Source organism: Sinocyclocheilus rhinocerous, unplaced genomic scaffold, assembly GCF_001515625.1.
Source record: "Sinocyclocheilus rhinocerous isolate Xijiao unplaced genomic scaffold, SAMN03320098_v1.1 scaffold1314, whole genome shotgun sequence".
NCBI classification, from domain to species: Eukaryota; Metazoa; Chordata; class Actinopteri; order Cypriniformes; family Cyprinidae; genus Sinocyclocheilus; species Sinocyclocheilus rhinocerous.
Genome location: NW_015644118.1, coordinates 1237305 through 1255257, shown reverse-complemented (window position 1 = coordinate 1255257; position 17953 = coordinate 1237305). Strand labels below are relative to the sequence as shown.

The following is a 17953-nucleotide window of genomic DNA, read 5'->3' as shown; positions in this document are numbered from 1 at the left end:
CATATAACTATATTTTACTGGCTTAATTGTTTAGATTTTTATAATGCATTATCTTCTTATCGATCTACCAGTTCACATTTACAACTGCGTGTTTGCTGCATAAAAACATGGGTGGATGTTCGCATTGGTCTGAACAAAAACAGCAGACAGGCTTATTGAAAATGCAGATTCATTCTCTGCCAGCAGATGGCGCTGTCGGAACAGCAGAAATATAGCGGTTTCTCCGACTGTAAACAAAGCAGCCCAGCACCGGACTTTGAAACGTGCAGCGCTCATATTTATTCAATGAAATCGTCACATTAAGCCATATCGCAATTCGTGTCTGTCCCTCCCCAAATTTAAGACCTTTTGAAATCATAATTAAGACTTTCTTGAACCATTTAAGACTTTTTATGGCCTTAAATATGATACAACTTAATTTAAGACCTCTTAAGACTTTAAGGACCCGCGGAAACCCTGAAAGTGCGCGCTGCATTAATCGCACGTTAATAAAATTAGTGCCGTTAAAATTAATTTGCGTTAATGCGTTATTAACGCATTCATTTTGACAGCCCTAATATATATATATATATATATTGTATTTTATTTTTTCTCCATGTTACGTATGAACATTTTCAATACTGTTTGAAAAACATCCCAGAATGCGCCTCATGAAGTTAGTTTTGGTGGTGAATATGCAGATGTATTTTCTGAATCTTCCTCACCGGGTGTCTGTTGCGCTGTCCTCTGGTCCAGTCCATAATGATCCTTTTGTACGGGCCCATGTCATATTCTCCACCCTGCTCCAGCATGCTCAGTAAATGACTCTTCCAGTCCCGCTTTTCTGGATGCAGATCAGCATAAACGTGCATGGGCTTCTCAATATTTTCCTGCATAATCAGAAAAAAAAACAGAAGACTTGGAATTTAGCATGCAAGTTATGGACTTTTATGATATTTTCATGGTGCTTTTGAATATTGAAATCTCTAGTCATGGCTTTGGAATGAATATAAACTAAATCTGGCCAGTTGAATGCCTGTATCATCTCTATGACATAAATAACCACATATAGAGACATTATGATCTAAATCCCTCAAAACTGTTACATTTCGCAACATACAGTATTCTTGATTCAATATCAGTAACTCTGAAAATAATTGCCTCAATAACTTGAGCCCCTTGAGCTGACATTTATGATGCAGTGACCTTTTTAATAAACAGCCCGTGTCTGAAAAATCAATTACTTTGATTTCTCAGATGCAATGTGCTGACAACAAGCTTTTTTAAAAGTACACTAAATCCACGAGGCGGACACCATGGAGCGAACTACAGCTCAAGGACACAAAAGTACTGTGGACTATACTATAACTTAAAAACAAACCAGGATTAAAGCTTGATCCTTTGAAAACTGACAGAATTTTAAACCCTTAAGCTACTGGAGCTGTCAGTCAGCCTGATAGAAACAGACTAGCTGGTTACTATGGGGACTGGTGACAGTTTGTTTCTAAAGCAGGATTTTTTCTAAATATAACACACGGCTCTAAACCAACCTACATCAGCCTGTAATTAAAGCCATGCAGATCCTGAGAAACAACAGCTGTCTGAAAAACAGAGTGTGTCTCCTGTAGGATGCAGCTAAATGAATACAGGAAGGCGACTATATTTACTGAGGAACAGGATTGTGCACCATTCAGAAATGAACTGAGAATGCGTTTTACATTTCTGAACTAAGTAGAATTCAAATTAATTTCCCCGATTTGAATGTTTTACAATGTTTGCATAAAAATATGAATAATTTCATTTTTCAGTATGAATTACACATAAATTGTTATACATACACATAGCAAATGACATTTATATTTTATTATAATTTTCTTCCCAGAATAATCATTTTCCAGAAAATTCTATTTTAGTCTTGATGAAGCAGCTTACAAGATACAAACCTTAAACAGGACATATAAGTGTGTTGAATTTGTTGAAGTACAATTCAGCAAATTCAGCTGCCTGTGATTCATTTCAGCTCAGGTTCTAACCTTCATCTCCAGGATGTTGGCGGTCTCCACAATGAACTCTCGACAGGCGTGCGGAGGCCATACGTCCTCTCCGGCCCAGATGTGAGCCAGAATATCTGACCTCTGAAAGACATCAGCATAAGAGCTTCCAACAGGGATAAACAGAGTTTGCAAATGTGTGTAGAAATGTAGTTGATGGTAGTGGATTTATTTACTGACCCTGATTCTAAACAGCTCGAGAAAAGCCAGGTACAGCAGGTACAATGCAACAATATATTTGTCTTACCTGACAGATCCTGTTGAGTTCTCGCGCGAGCTCCATTATAAACAGCTGACTCTCTGTTAATGGCTCTTTCTTTACATGTTTCACTCTCTTCCGCGTCTCCTGCACAGACATTTGGGAATTATGGAGTAACTAAAGCTCCACCAAGGAATATAATAGCTAAACTTATAAATGCTATATTAATTTTTTTTTCTTAAAGTCATGAACATCTCCACCACATTTCAAATTTTGTATTGTTACATTATGGGCTGGATTATAACTGCTGACTAATTTCATAGCTAGCATTTTATTTATCCTAAATACGCAATTAAATAATATTTTCATATTTAATAAATAATTAAACAATATTTTTTACACTTTTTACACAAGTTCAACAGTTACAGCTTGACTGAAATTGATTATAGTCAAAATAAAAATATAAAAGAATAAAAATAGCCTATTCAAGTATACAAGAGATATTTTTCTTAATTTTCCTTTTTTTTTTTTCACACGCCACATCTTACATTTCATTTTGAAGCAGGAGAAATTGTTGTGATGAAAATGATGCCACAATTAAACTAGTTTTTATAGAAGTCAACTCGTCTGACAAAAAAGTCTGTAGTTGTGCCTCACATTTTATGAAGTTTATTCTAAATACAAACAATTACTGTATATCATATTTTCATATTAAATAGTTAAATAATATGTTCACTATTTTTTCATATGTTTTGACAATTTTGGCTTGACTGTAAATTACTGTATTCAGTACAAAAGTGGCAAAAATATATTCTGTTCACAAATGATATTTATCTTAATTTTCCTTATTTTCTTCATACTCCACATGTCTCACATTTCATTATGTCTCATTGATAAACAAGTACACTACTTTATTAGCAGGAAATATTGATGGTTGTGGTGTAAATGACGCCACAACTAAGTTTGTTTTGATAAAAATAGTTGAAGTTCATAGCTAGCATTTTATGTAGCCTATCCCAAATACACACAATTATATAATATTTAACAAAAGTGCCTGTAATTGAAAAAAAAAAAACACCCTGATATAATGAGTTTCACTGAATTACTGAAAAAAAAAATCCTCTGATGCAACAAATGAATGAATAAATGACCCACTGTACCTTCAGACGAAACTTGAGCTTCTTGGCTGGCTCAATGAGAAACTGAAGGCAATCTTTCATCATATTGGACAGGCTGATGTGACCCTATTAGAAATCTGAAAGAGACGGAATGCTGAAAACAGCAAAAGAGGGAAAAAGAGAGATTTCAAAGGTTTAAGGAAGTGTAACAGCTGTGAAAGATGGGAGGGTTTTGCAAAAAGCCTTACTTTCAAAACTAAGCAAACTCAACCTGCAACAACGCATTATTTTTTGATCACTCTGCGGCTCTGCTCCGATTGGCTCGTTACGACAGTGGGTACAGGTCCAGAGAGACCCAAGGAAGCAGCGAGAGCACTTTTAGTGGACGCTAGGGGACAGAGTGGGATGTAATTGTGCTGAATCAGCACGTCTTCTCAGCGTTTCTCCAGCACACCCACACAACCTGCCAGAGCACCGCGACACTCAGTCGATTCCTTATTCCAGTCCCAAATCTTCACACACCAATGCGAACATGTTAAAAAGCAGCTTACAATATACATACAACATAGCCCAAATGTCTGAGACCACCAGTGAAATAGCTTCCATTTCACATTTTTTCTAATTTAATGAAACATTTTAAATTACAAATTAAATTATCATCATGACAATTTGAGATTAAAAAAAAAAAAATCAATTTGAAAGGGAAAAAAACGAACATGCAATGCACATTTTTTTCCACACTTTTTTCAACAAATGTGTGCATTTTGTAGCATTTTTGCTTTTGACAACTATTTGTAAGGCGAAGAAGTCTTGTATTACACCTTAGTCTTCCTGTTTAGTTCCAGATTTCAATTCGATTTTAATCCCAGGTTTCCATTGTAGTATTGCATGCATTTTTCAGATTAACTGTAGTTTATTTTCTGTTTTTAGACAAGAAAGACAGAAAACAGTGGGTCTCCTATAAATACATTTGTACATTTACATTATGCACTGATAAAAATGGATTGACACTGTATGTCACAAATCCCTAGGAAACCACGCATACAACACTATGAAATATGTAAATTCCTTAATTTTATGTTAGTTTGGTGTGCACACACACACTTGTTTTCTGTTTGGCACAGCAGTGCAATGTCACCAAATAAACTACTTCAGCTTACTCACATTTTTTTATGATTAACTACTTGTTGATTGAATGAACATGACTGGACTCTGATAAGCTTTTATTAATGATCCGCTATACTCTGAACTAAATTATGTGCCCAATCATGTTCCTCTGGTGTGCAATATGTTTTACTTAGGCTCTTAATTAGCTCACTTTTATCCATTTATGATCAAATAAAACTGCTGACTTAGATGAATGAACATGACTAATGAAGGAGACAAAAGTTTGCACATTTACATGGTGCACTGAGAAAAATGCACTGCCATATAGATCACAAACCCCATAACACTGACTTCATTACTGATCAGCAATACCTTGAAGTAAAGTATGTGCACAAGGTAACTTTATTTATTTTAGTGGCTAGAAAAACTGGTGGTGTGTTTAAGCTTATTATTCTAAAGAAAAATAAAAGAAAAGAAAAAACTGTCAGACTAGAGTTACATCCACCAAACTTGGATCAGACCTTTGTCCTGTATTGACCTAATAAGCTTTATTTTTTTATATAACAGAATTGAAAATCAAATAGGATCAATTCAATATCACCATATCATTTGACAGTTTTAAATATAAATATTTAAATAAACAATACATTTATTTTTGCTTTGTACCCTAAAAGACATCAACAGCACCCTAGAAACAACCGGAACACTCACTAAACTGCATAGCAACACCCTAGCAACCACTAAGACGCATTAGCAGCCACTCCATCTATCGGTAAAGTTTTATTTTTTTTTATATAAGTTTTACACTTGTTGTTTTCAGCCTGGCAGAGTGTTGGCATTGTCACGCCACGTGTCAGGTCGGGAACAGGGACAGATTAAACAGCTCCTGACAGATTCCCACACACAAACCACGTGAACGAGATCTCTCGAAACCACACTGATTATGGAAAGCCCTTGTAACATTTAATCTATAAGCCATACTAGTATCTATTTTCAAGGTACTAGTATCTATTTTTTAGATACTAGTATCTAAAAAATAGATACTAGTACCATGAAAATAGATACTAGTACGGCTTATAGATTAAATGTTAAGACGGCTTGCCATACACTGATCCTTTAAGCGAATTAAACCAGTACAGACCTGTGTGTATTTTTGAGCAAGAGTGAGTAGGTGGTGTTGGATGTAGTTTTAAAAAGCTGCTGAAGACAGAATCCTTCGTTGTCATTAAAATAAGAATATCACGTATTTGCATTTTATTAATACAAATAATGAATATTAATAATAATAATAATAATAATAAACTCATAGTTAATATGGCCATTTAAATATCCTTATCAGAGCATTTAGAAAACCTATCATTTAGAAAACCCAAATAATATAGCCTACTTATACTTCCGTTAGGTTTATGCAGAATGTGCGTTATTCCAGATGACAAAAAAGCAGATGATGAATGAAGACGCCATAATACACTCCAAACTCAGAGAAGCGCAATGCAGTCATAATATTAGGCTTCGCAGGTGTGCGCATATCCAACAGTCATTAAATATAGCAGGTGCACCGCTGCCAATGACAGAATATAAAGTTTACTAAGATGTAAGTCACGTACCTTTCTGTTTAACCTTTCGAAATATCCTCAGAAAGTTTTTCTACATCACAACCTCATTTGATGCTTGTGAATGTCGTTGCTGGTTCAGTGAATGCCCTCGCCTCAGCAGTCAGGACAGGAGTGTGGTGAATCTCGTGGTGACCAATCGGCGTTCACACGTCTTGGTAATTTAGTTATTAGCCTTTTGTCGCGGAGTGATTACCGATCGTGTATTTCCGTAACGTTCCCGAACGAGACCGAAAGACTTATCGTATGTTTCCGTGACATTACCGAAAGTGGACGAGTTCTTCTCCTTGCCTTGTTATTTAAAAGACATCCAGCAGAGGGTGCTATTGTCTAACCTTTTTTACTCCGTTTACTCTACTTAAATCTCTACTGTCGTAAACCGAAAAATGTATTTGATTTATTATAGTAAATACATACATGATCTCATATAAGACATTAATATTCAATTTATTTAAATTCAAATGTAATTTATTTAAATTCAATTTACTTACATTCAATTGTAACCACTACATTTCTTTCTGTTCTGTATTAATAAAAGAAAACCAAACTTTACCCTCTAAATACGCTTTACTACAGCCTTAGCTATACTTTTAAAAACAGATGTAAAATTTAAAATACAAAACTTTATTGAAAATAGAAAGGGCAACAAATATGTACAGATGAAAATAAATGCTGTTATGCACGTGAGAAAAACAAACAGCATTATCTCATTAACAGCCGAAAATTGACGCCTTGTACCACTTTAAATGTTTTCGTACAAAATATTTTACATGAGTAAAAAAACGGAACAAAACTTACTTGTTGTCCATAACAACATTACAAAACAAACAGAACTTCAATATTTGATCTTGCATAGATATTTGATTAGTTAGAGATAAAAGCAGCTATTATTGTTTTAAATAGTGTGAAAATCACATTTCGAAATGAATCAAATGCAATGAGATATAAACATTTAGCACGAAATGAACAGAACCCTTGCAAATTTGCGTATTTACATAGTGCACCATTAGTAAGGTTTAGTTTTTTTTTCCAAACTCGATTTTAAAATCACAATTGAATATGAAATTGAATATATACAAAGAATATCAAATATCTTTGTGATTTAAAATTCCATTTCTTCTTTTTCTGAGGCAGTCAGTTGTTAAAAAAGAGAATATTCTGTAATGGTCTGCATGTTTAAATGAGTGAGTGATGTGATGTGATATGTGGCCAAGTAGGGTGTCCCATACTTGGAATTTGTCCTCTACATTTAACCCATCGAAGTGCACACACACAGCACACACCGTGAACACACACTCAGAGCAGTGGGCAGCCATTTTTGCTGTGGCACCCGGGGAGCAGTTGGGGGTTCGGTGCCTTGCTCAAGGATCTCACCTCAGTCGTGGTCATTCACTCACCCCCACCTACAATCCCTGCCAGTACCGAGACTCGAACCCGCAACCTTTGGGTTACAAGTCCGACTCTCTAACCATTAGGACACAACTGCTCAACTAAATACCTCAGTTGTTTCTGGGAACTATTCTAGCACACCTCGAAACAAAATCTTTTATGTTTTCTGACTTGAAAACAAGCAGTGCCCCACAGTTACACCTTTACAGACAATAAAACACACAACTCATTTACAGTAATACACAAGGAAACTGACTGCGTAGATGCCAATGCAGGTGCAAATTACTCAGTTGGAGAGGACTGTCTAAAGTACATTTCCTCCAACAAACACATGCACCGCTGTAATCAGCTGACCTTGAAGTTAGCACTCACAACCGCACCCAACAAAAAAACAGAACAACAATATTTTTATGCTTTATGGCATTTTACAGGCTATATGAAGTCACTCACTCTAAAAAAAGGCAGATGTTTCCAGTGAAAGAACAAGTTCCAGGTAATGGAAAGACTTTGGAAGGACCGGTTTTCGGAATCTCTGGTCCTTGTTTCCAATCATCTTTAGGGCTCAGGTTAATCATAAGCACTGGGTGAAGCCATGGTTACAGCAGTTTCGGGCAACTTTGGTCACACAGTCATTTGAAGGCTTTGTCAGTTAAATGCAGAAGTGTTTAACAAGGAGAGCAGGTGTGGTGGTTTAATGGAGCTCATTATTACTGACGGCGGTCGTAGATCTTAACCATTCGTTTCATATGGAAAAGCTTGTGGCGCAGTTTGCAACATTGGTGCTTCTTGTTTTGATAATCTGCCATCTAAATAGAGAGAATAAGGGAAGGAAAGCCTCATATTAGCATCAAAAAAAGCAGAGCATCTATTACTATGAACATGAGTCAGATGTTTAGTCATACTTCAGTTTTATCACCATGACTCACCCGTTTTAGGTCTTTGAGACGATTATATTCCTCGGCTACAGCCTGTAATGTGAGATAAAAAAGAAAGTCATATGGATGTGAACAACAGGGAGGTGAAGTAGTTATCTGAAATGTTTCAGTCACTCACCTGGTACTTGGACGTGCCCTCTTCAAGTGTGTCCAGCTCTCTGCTGAGTTTGTTTATCTGATCGTTGATGTCATCCATTTCGGCACACAGTTCCTTATAGGTCCTGAGGTCCGAGTCAAACTCTTTCTTATACTCGTGTCGCTGGGCATCAGATGTGATCTCTGGATATAGACTGATTGGGAATGAAACAGAAAGCAGTTGTTGTGATGCTCCTTTCTGCCAATATGGATGGCAACTTGTATTTTCAGCTTTAAGATAAATGAGATCAATAGTCATTTAGTGGTTATTTAATAAACTTTTTTTCCAAAGAAACGGATAGACAGAAACACTTTTTAGCAACGATCCCTCTGGAGTGAACCGAGTAAAGGTGCACACATGAAAATTCACCAGCAAAATCCAGTCATTTGAATAGGAATACGCACAATCAGTGAGGGCATAAATATTCCAAATGCAGATTTCAAGTTAGTTCAAGATGGTCATGCAAATTTGCCGTGTTGACAAACAAAAAGCTGCTTGGTTTGAAAATGGTCTGTGGTATTTAGAATTGTGCTCATTTGAAATACCACCATTCATAAAATTTTGTTAATGTGAAATACTACCATTCGCCAAAATTTTACTAATTTGAAATGCCATGGCACACCAAAATTTCATTGATATGAAATACTACCATTCACAAAAATTTCAATAAAGTGAAAAAAGTGAAAATACTACCATTCACTATTGCAACCATTTGCCAAAATTTTGCAAATGTGAAAAGTTTAGCAAATTTCTCTAATGTGAACAACTACAATTCACCAAGAAATTTTCTAATGTGAAATACAACCATTTGCAGAAATTTCAATGTGAGATACTACTATTTTCCAAGACATTTGCTAAAGTAAAATGCAACCATTTGCAGAAATTTTGCTGACGTGAAATACTATCATTCACAGAAATTTTACTAATGTGAAATACTACTATTTACCAAAAAATTCACTTGTGTGAAATAATTCCATTTGCCAAATTTTTGCTAATGTAAAATACCACTATTTGGAGTAATTCCCTAATGTGAAATATGTACCAGCATACACTGAAATTTTGCTAATGTGACCATGCCTTAACTCTTTATTAAGGTCAACTTGTTACTAAGTGGCCACTCAAACTTTCAACCCAGTATTTTTCATTTGTGTCAAAAAACAGCAAAATAGTGAGAATATTTAGCCATAATGCAGTGAATACAAGTATTTTAACATTACAAGTATAACTAACTTTACCAAAAGTTAATGAATACTCTAAAAATATATCGTTCATTGTTAGTTCATGTTAGTTAATGCAGTAATGTTAACAAATGAGGCCTGATTTTCTTCTCGTGGTCCAACAATGAGTGAAACCACATCTGTTTTTTAACTCATCACACCAAACAACACATATAAACATGCATACATATGCAAAGACCTTTGACACATTAACCCAAATTTAGTCTATTATGTTAGCATGTAGACATGCCTTCCAGAGACGATTATCTCCCAAAAAAAATTAGGAGTGCGCTACTAACCCTGAGCCTGAACCACAACAAATCCTCACCGTGTCCATAGATCTTCGTCAAAATCATTGGCAGTCTCTCCTCCCGTTGTGTACTCGGTTTCGTACTGGGACTCGTCCAGCTCAGGGTTCCTCCTGCGCCTCTTGCCCCTGGAGGCAGACGGTTTGTGGATGGTGTCTGTCTGGTCGGAGGGGCTGGAGCTCACTTCTCCAGACGGGGATGTGGAGTGAGATGGGCGGCTAAAAGAGCGCTCAGGGTAACTGTGGGTGTAAAAATTGTTACTACTTTATCCAAAAAGAGAAATGGTTTATATGGAAGCTTATTTCTGCCACTGAATAAAAAGATTAAAAAACGAATTGCGAGTTTTTACCTCACAATTCAGACTTTTTTTCTCACAATTGTGAGTATGAATCTCGCAATACTGTCTTTTTTTTCTTCTCAGAATTCCGAGTTTACATCTCGGAATCCAAATTTCTTTTCTGTCTTTTTGGTATCTAAGAATTCTAAGAAAAAAAAATCTGAATTGTGAGATGTACACTCACAATTCTAAGAAAAAAAACCTCGCAATTGACTTTTTCTTGCAATTCTGATTTTATGTCTCGCAATTCTGAAAAAAAAAAGTCTGAATTGTGAGATATAAACTGAGATTTTACATTTTTTTATTCCGTGGTGGAAATAAAGTTCCATAGGTTCAAGACTGTGCAGTTATTGTAGGAAAATTAATGAACTGAATGAGAAAATGCATATTAGAAGTAATATTTGTGAGGACGCTTCATAAGTACAATGCTTTTATAGCTGAGATAATGATATTTAGGCTACTAAACACTGTTCTTAAACATAGCATTGACAGAAATAAGAGAAAATGTAATTTGCTTCAAATGTCCTCACAAGTTGGTGTCTCACATTTCACTGTTAATAAGCCATATGTTTTCTTCATTGTCCTTCATTGTAATGTTTTTGTGTTTTCCAATAAACATGTTAGGTCAAATTACAGAATACTCTTTTTTTAATTTCTGAAATGCCAACAATGTCTATGGAACAGGACAAGGGACAAGGAGGGACAGAACCAAATACACAAAATAATGTTCTTTTTAGCAGCATCATATGACCCCTTTAAAAACAAATTATAATGAAAGAACATCCGATTAAAAAAATGCAGAAAGTTTGATCTCATGCCAAGACACATCATATTTGGTGTAATCTGACCTGACTTCATGAAACTAATGGCTAGACCATTAGGCAGATCAATGACCCAGACAACTATTGAAAGCACAGTAGCACTGATGATTTAACATCAGAAAAAAAAAAAAAAAAAAAAAAATGCCACTGACTAGTTTGAACCAGGAGTAACTATACAATGCCATCAAAAAATTGGGGTCTTTAAAATTTTTACAAAAAATTAATATATTTATTTAGCAAGGATGCATTAAACTGTCAAAAGTGTATTGTCAAAAGTGACAATAAAGAGCTTTATATTATTCAGAAACTTTCTTTTTCAAATAAATGCAGAAAAAAAACATTGACAATGATAATAATAAATGTTTCTTGAGCACCAAATCAGCATATTAGAATGATTTTTAAAAGATCATGTGACAATGAAGACTGTAGTAATAAATTGTAAAAATATTTCAAAATAGGTTTTTACTCTATTTTTGATCAAATAAATGCATTGTTGGTCAGCATAAAAGACCCCAAACTTTTGACCAGTAGTGTACAGTATGTAAAACTGGAATGACTTATTAAGGCCTTAAGCAATAAAGTAAGCTCCAGCATTTCCTTAGCAGGGACATGCAATATTTGAGCTCCTGTTTCCAGCTATCCCAGGGTCGGATCACTCACTCACTCACCCGATAACATTGTGGGACTCAGAGCTAAAGAAACTGCCAGTCTTTAGGGGGATGGAGCCGACACTGGGGGCCGAAGCCAGAACAGGAGCCATCTTCTCTGAAAACACCATGGATGCCTCCTGCACGCTCTGTCCATCCTGTACATGGTTGACCTGAAAAAGGAACAAACTGTTTAGTACAAAGTCTGCAAACATTGATTCATATCTGAACAGAGAGCATGACGTGCAAAACATCAGGAAGCAACATATTTCAGATAATGAAAGGCGAAAAGTCATCACAAACAATAAAGCAAGCAAGTGAGAAGAACTAAAAGCAGATAACAGATATTTGAACATGAATTTGAAATGGTTAAGTCTCTTTTGTTTGATGAACAGTAGCATCTTTAAGGGTCTTACATTATTGTATCATTTAAATAATTCCCTCAGGTCTGCTTATAATGTTAGCAAAAATCAACATATTTTAGTTTTTCATGACCATATTCCTCACTATCTGTGATCTTTGGACAAAAACTGTTCTTTTTTGCTGCCAGGCCTTGAGGAAACTTTTGTATTGCATTGATTGATACACAATGCAGTTATACGCAGTAATAATAAATGTAATGTGAAATAAATGTGTAATCATAATGGCTTCACACTCTTTATCACTCAACAATCTGTTTTTCTGCAGGTGCTGTATTTAAGCATACAATACCATTCAAAAGGTTGGCTTGGTAAGATTTTAAAAATGTTTTTGAAAGAAGCTCACCACGGCTTCATTAATTTGATGAAAAATGCTGTAGAAACAGCAATATTGTGAAATATTATTATAACTATTATTATATATTAATATTATTATTCTGTTTTAATAATTTCAAATTGTAATTTATTCCTGTGATGACAAAGCTTTATTTTCAGTCTGCAGTGTCACATGACCCTTCAGAAATCATTCTAATATGCTGATTTGGTGCTCAGACATTTCTTCTTATTATCAGTGTTGAAGAGCATATAATACTTGTGTGCAAAGCAATGCGTTTTTTAGGATTCTTTGACAAATAGAAAGTTTAAAATAACATTAATTTGAAACAGATTTTTTTTTGTCACATACATTTTCTTTAAAAACTTTTGATCAGCAGTGTAAATCTGAAAAATAAAATGTTAAAAATCTGTTTGGAAAAGTGACTTAATATAACATAAAAAATAACAGATACGTTTTACTTGTAAAAGCTTATGCCTGACTGTAAGTATGTTATGTATATTACTATAATGCACAAACAATACACTATTAACAACATCATAAATCTGTCTTGATCGCAGACTTTCGAAATTGCATTGTGTACAGAACATTATACCAACACAGAAACCATTTTAGATCCATTGTTTAGACTTTATCTTCCTTCTGCTACTGTACAGGAAAGACCGCAGGGAATAAGAAGCAAAAGTGGTCTTGCTCTTCCTGTTGAAGTTTGATTTCAGAGGATGTTCTCAGCATGTAAGCATGTTTTGTGACAAACACACAATGCCAATAGTTTAGATTTCTGGCACAATATATGACTTATAATACTTTTTTTCTAAAGCAAAAAGGTGAAAGAAGTAGTGGCTGTATGGATATAAGTAAAAACCATAAGGAAAACAATTCCGAGCAGTACAATGCTAAAACAATGAAGTCAGGTGTGCGTGTCAGCGGAATTATTTGTTTTGTTCTGAAGGGGTTTTGCGTGAAGGTATGTGTGTGTGTGTGTGTTAGAAGGGAGGACGCAGCAGGAAAGAGGGTGGAGGAGCGTTTCCCTGCAGCTGGGGAGAAGGGGAAAAGCCACTGTGTAGAAGAGCCCAAATCATCCAGGAATTCCAACAATGCTTTCCCTGCATGAGCTACTGCCACCACTGATCCATGATCACGCTACATAAGCAGGGAAAGAATGCTTGAGAACACAGAAAAGAGGGACGTTTCATGCTCGTGACCTCCTTTTGCACCAGACAAATGAGAAGGAGAGATAGAAAGGCAAGGAATGAAATGTTCTTAAAGGGAATGTTTGGAACGCTGTCAGAGCTCATAGATTTACTGAAAGCACCAGGGCAGAGAGAGGCAGACCAGTCTCATGATGGTAGTAATTATGTTTCCAGTGGACTTAATCCAAAATCAAACCCCACCCCAACGGAGCCTTCACCACCAGCTATGGGTTCATTAACAACCTGTAGACCCGGACGAAAGATTTACAAGATGTTGCTCATTTTTATCAGGATTCTCAGTTTAAAGCTTATTTAATTATCAACCTCGTCTCAGACATGTCTTCTAAAATTCCTAGAATTAAAAATAGAAACAATTGTAACACATTAAGAGTACAGAGCTATAGAGTTATGAATGATTTTGGAAAAAATGTGATGTTTGAGTTGACTTTTGATTGCAGACTTTGGTATCTTAGTAAATCTGAGCAGTGTTTGATCTCTTCTGAAATGCTGGTCCCAATTTGTTCTCATTTAATCTTAGTATATCTGTCTAGGAAAAACAATTAAAGGGGTCATATGATGCGCCTTTAAGATAATAAAGATATCTCATCTGTTATTTTTCTTTGTTATGAGGAGACGCACAGTCATCTGACTTTATTTCAATTGATGATATTTAAATTAAAGTTCCCTTGATCTTTTTATTACAAACTGTCTGTTTCTTGAATAACCTTTATTGCTTGAATTGCTTGTGCAATCACTTGAATTGCTTCTCTTTTTTAAATAAGAAAGACTCACAATAATGCAATAGTACTGAGTGATGCACACACGCACACACACACACACACACACACACACACACAACATGACTCCTGTTCTCTTCCATAGCACTTATGTACTGTATCACTTAAACACACTGTTCTGTAATAAAAATAAAACCATAAATGCAATGGGAACAGACAGTGATTACTATACTAGCTAAGATGATAAATTGGCTGATATCTGGCTATTTTTAAAACAATCAGCATTAGATTATAACAATACCTACATGGCTGATGAACAGTTTTTTCAGTCCCAGAATGTACTGACAGTTTTGTCACATTTTCAGTACATAATGTGTAAATAAATATTCATCTAAATTCAGATGTTTTGTGTCTAATCCCATATGGCAAAAATATATATTCAGATTTAAAATATGTCCCAAAAAGTATTGCTAAAATAGATAAAATACAAAAATATATTTTTGATGAATTTTTAGTAACTTATATTTTCTCTTCATTATTTTTAACCATTTTAACATATTTTAATATTTTTTTCTAGTTTTCTACCTATATATTTATATTGTACAAACTATATTAAAAACATTTTGCATTTACCCAAAAGTACGTTTTGTAATTTATTTGAAGGTTTAATAATATAATAATATATTTGGCATTTGAAAGTTTAAACTAAATATATTTTCAATATGAGAAATATATTTCCTAAAATTATATTCATATTGTACATACAATACATATTTGGCATTGAGCCAAAACATATTTTAAGACTGTAAATGTATTTTCCTGTCCCTTTAAGTCAATTATTGAAATATATAACTCTTTAAATATACATATAATAATCATTAATATACACTTACATCTGTCTCAGCCATTGAAAAATACTTCTAAGAAATGTGTTTATACCTAAACACTTAATTTATTCTTTGAACTGTAAAAAAAATGATAATTCAAGTATGCTTTCTAACTGTCTTGGTATTACAAAAGTTTAGTCGTTCATAGTCATCCACCCAAGGAGTTAAAAGCCACTTGACTTTCTCAGTTTGGTTAATGATCAATCACAGCGAAACTAGGCCGGCTGTTAACAAACAGACCGTATCAGCAACACATTTAACCTTGTGACTGAATTATCACCAGTGTCGCACAGGCCACTGAAACTATTAAAGGATATATGACTTCAAAACACACTTTCAAGCCGCTCCCAGTCTACCAAAACAAAATGTCTAGATTGACTATCACAAACTATTTAGAAGAATTAAACTGCTTGTCCCATGGACGGTTCCTGGGATGCTACTAGAGCCTATATATATAACTTGGACAATTAAATGCATGGGCATTTGTGTTGCAGCTGTTTGCTGCAAAGACTAGCAATAAGCCTGATACTTAGGCAAAACACTTCATGCCATTTTGATCTGGGTGTGTCACTCAATTAGTGACCATGTGTTTCTTCCTCCATGCACTAAGAGGTGATAAAGAAACTCACCCAATCCTCCACATCTCTGCCCTCGGGTCCTCCCATTAGTGGTCCATCCCAGTAGATGTTTGGTTTCCCGTAGTGCCTGATTTTACTTCTGGTCCTATAGGAGAAGAAGGCCGCCAGTTTAGTCGTTCATAGTCATCCACCCAAGGAGTTAAAAGCCACTTGACTTTCTCAGTTTGGTTAATGATCAATCACAGCGAAACTAGGCCGGCTGTTAACAAACAGACCGTATCAGCAACACATTTAACCTTGTGACTGAATTATCACCAGTGTCGCACAGGCCACTGAAACTATTAAAGGATATATGACTTCAAAACACACTTTCAAGCCGCTCCCAGTCTACCAAAACAAAATGTCTAGATTGACTATCACAAACTATTTAGAAGAATTAAACTGCTTGTCCCATGGACGGTTGCTGGGATGCTACTAGAGCCTATATATATAACTTGGACAATTAAATGCATGGGCATTTGTGTTGCAGCTGTTTGCTGCAAAGACTAGCAATAAGCCTGATACTTAGGCAAAACACTTCATGCCATTTTGATCTGGGTGTGTCACTCAATTAGTGACCATGTGTTTCTTCCTCCATGCACTAAGAGGTGATAAAGAAACTCACCCAATCCTCCACATCTCTGCCCTCGGGTCCTCCCATTAGTGGTCCATCCCAGTAGATGTTTGGTTTCCCGTAGTGCCTGATTTTACTTCTGGTCCTATAGGAGAAGAAGGCCGCCACAGCCAGTGCCACCACAACCATGAACCCACAAACCATTGCAACTGCCTGAGAATGACAAAATTGTAGTATTAAGTCCAATGCATACATAAATGATCCGAATCAGAAAGAGCTTTATTGCCAGGTATGTTTACACATACGAGGAATTTGTTTTGGTGTCAGAAGCTTCCACAGCACAAACAGAATGACAGTGACAAGATGGAAAAAAAAACACAATATACAAAGTAGACAATAGATGGTATTTGTGTGTACAGGTGTGTTATGTACAAATGCAAGGAAATGTAAAAAGAGGTATGTGTGTTAAATTAATAAATGTATAAGTAGTGTTGAGTATTACATGTTTATTGCAAAGTTAACTGTTCATGAGATGGATTGCCTGAGGGAAGAAACTATACTCATGTCTGGCCGTTCTGGTGCTCAGATTATTATGTATGCATACATAAATTAGGCAGTCGTAGCCTAATGGTTAGAGAGTCAGACTTGCAACCCAAAGGTTGTGGGTTTGAGTCTCAGTACCAGCAGGTGGGAGGTGAATGTACAGCGCTCTCTTCCACCCTCAATACCACGACGGAGGTGAGACCTTGAGCAAGGCACCGAACCCTCAACTGCTCCCTGGACGCTGCAGCACATGGCTGCCCACTGCTCCGGGTGTGTGTTCACAGTGTGTGTGTGTTCACTACTCTACTCAAATTCAGAGTATGGGACACCATACATGGCTACACGTCACTTTAAATTATTTATCATACTAAACTGATTTAGTATACTATAATCATCTTAATAATCATCTCACTCTCATGATCAGTTCTATCTTGAAATGAAAGTTCTGGGCTATTAATAACATAATATGTATTGATTACTACAGACAATTACTTTGATTCTTCACTGAATTATTTAGTTTCTTAGCTTGCAAAAAAGAACAGAAAATGTGTTTACAGTAATGCACTCACAATTGAAGCCTAATTCATATTTAGCATTTGGATTAATCTTTCCATTAATTTTTTTTATTTTTAATTTGAGGTGTAAAATTGTCCTTTTGAGGAGGGACTACTTTTTCATATGGTTATACTTTCGAAATATACTGGGGGAAAAAAGCTTAACATGATGTGCTTCATTAATTGATTATATATATATATATATATATATATATATTCTCGTACTCGAGCGATACCT

The 17953-nt window shown here is 35.4% G+C and overlaps 2 protein-coding genes across 3 annotated transcripts in view; both read right to left on the bottom strand.

Moving 5' to 3' along the window:
- Positions 1 to 6262, bottom strand: part of LOC107758027 (butyrophilin subfamily 2 member A2) — a 15075-nt gene extending 8813 nt beyond the window's left edge. The window contains exons 1-5 of one of the 2 annotated variants that reach the window (XM_016575666.1): positions 6062 to 6262; positions 3390 to 3484; positions 2278 to 2376; positions 2013 to 2114; positions 705 to 869 (exon numbers count right to left, since the gene is read on the bottom strand). In XM_016575666.1, coding sequence (XP_016431152.1) covers positions 705 to 869; positions 2013 to 2114; positions 2278 to 2376; positions 3390 to 3452 — 429 coding nt within the window. In that variant the 5' untranslated portion in view covers positions 3453 to 3484; positions 6062 to 6262. The remainder of the gene's footprint in view (positions 1 to 704; positions 870 to 2012; positions 2115 to 2277; positions 2377 to 3389; positions 3485 to 6061) is intronic. The other variant, XM_016575667.1, reaches the window with a different exon arrangement.
- Positions 6263 to 7486: 1224 nt separating this feature from the next.
- LOC107758028 (occludin-like) overlaps positions 7487 to 17953 on the bottom strand; it is a 17632-nt gene continuing 7165 nt past the window's right edge. Inside the window, exons 3-8 of the mRNA XM_016575668.1 lie at positions 16670 to 16831; positions 11879 to 12030; positions 10073 to 10291; positions 8510 to 8681; positions 8383 to 8424; positions 7487 to 8262 (exon numbers count right to left, since the gene is read on the bottom strand). Coding sequence (XP_016431154.1) covers positions 8164 to 8262; positions 8383 to 8424; positions 8510 to 8681; positions 10073 to 10291; positions 11879 to 12030; positions 16670 to 16831 — 846 coding nt within the window. The 3' untranslated portion in view covers positions 7487 to 8163. The remainder of the gene's footprint in view (positions 8263 to 8382; positions 8425 to 8509; positions 8682 to 10072; positions 10292 to 11878; positions 12031 to 16669; positions 16832 to 17953) is intronic.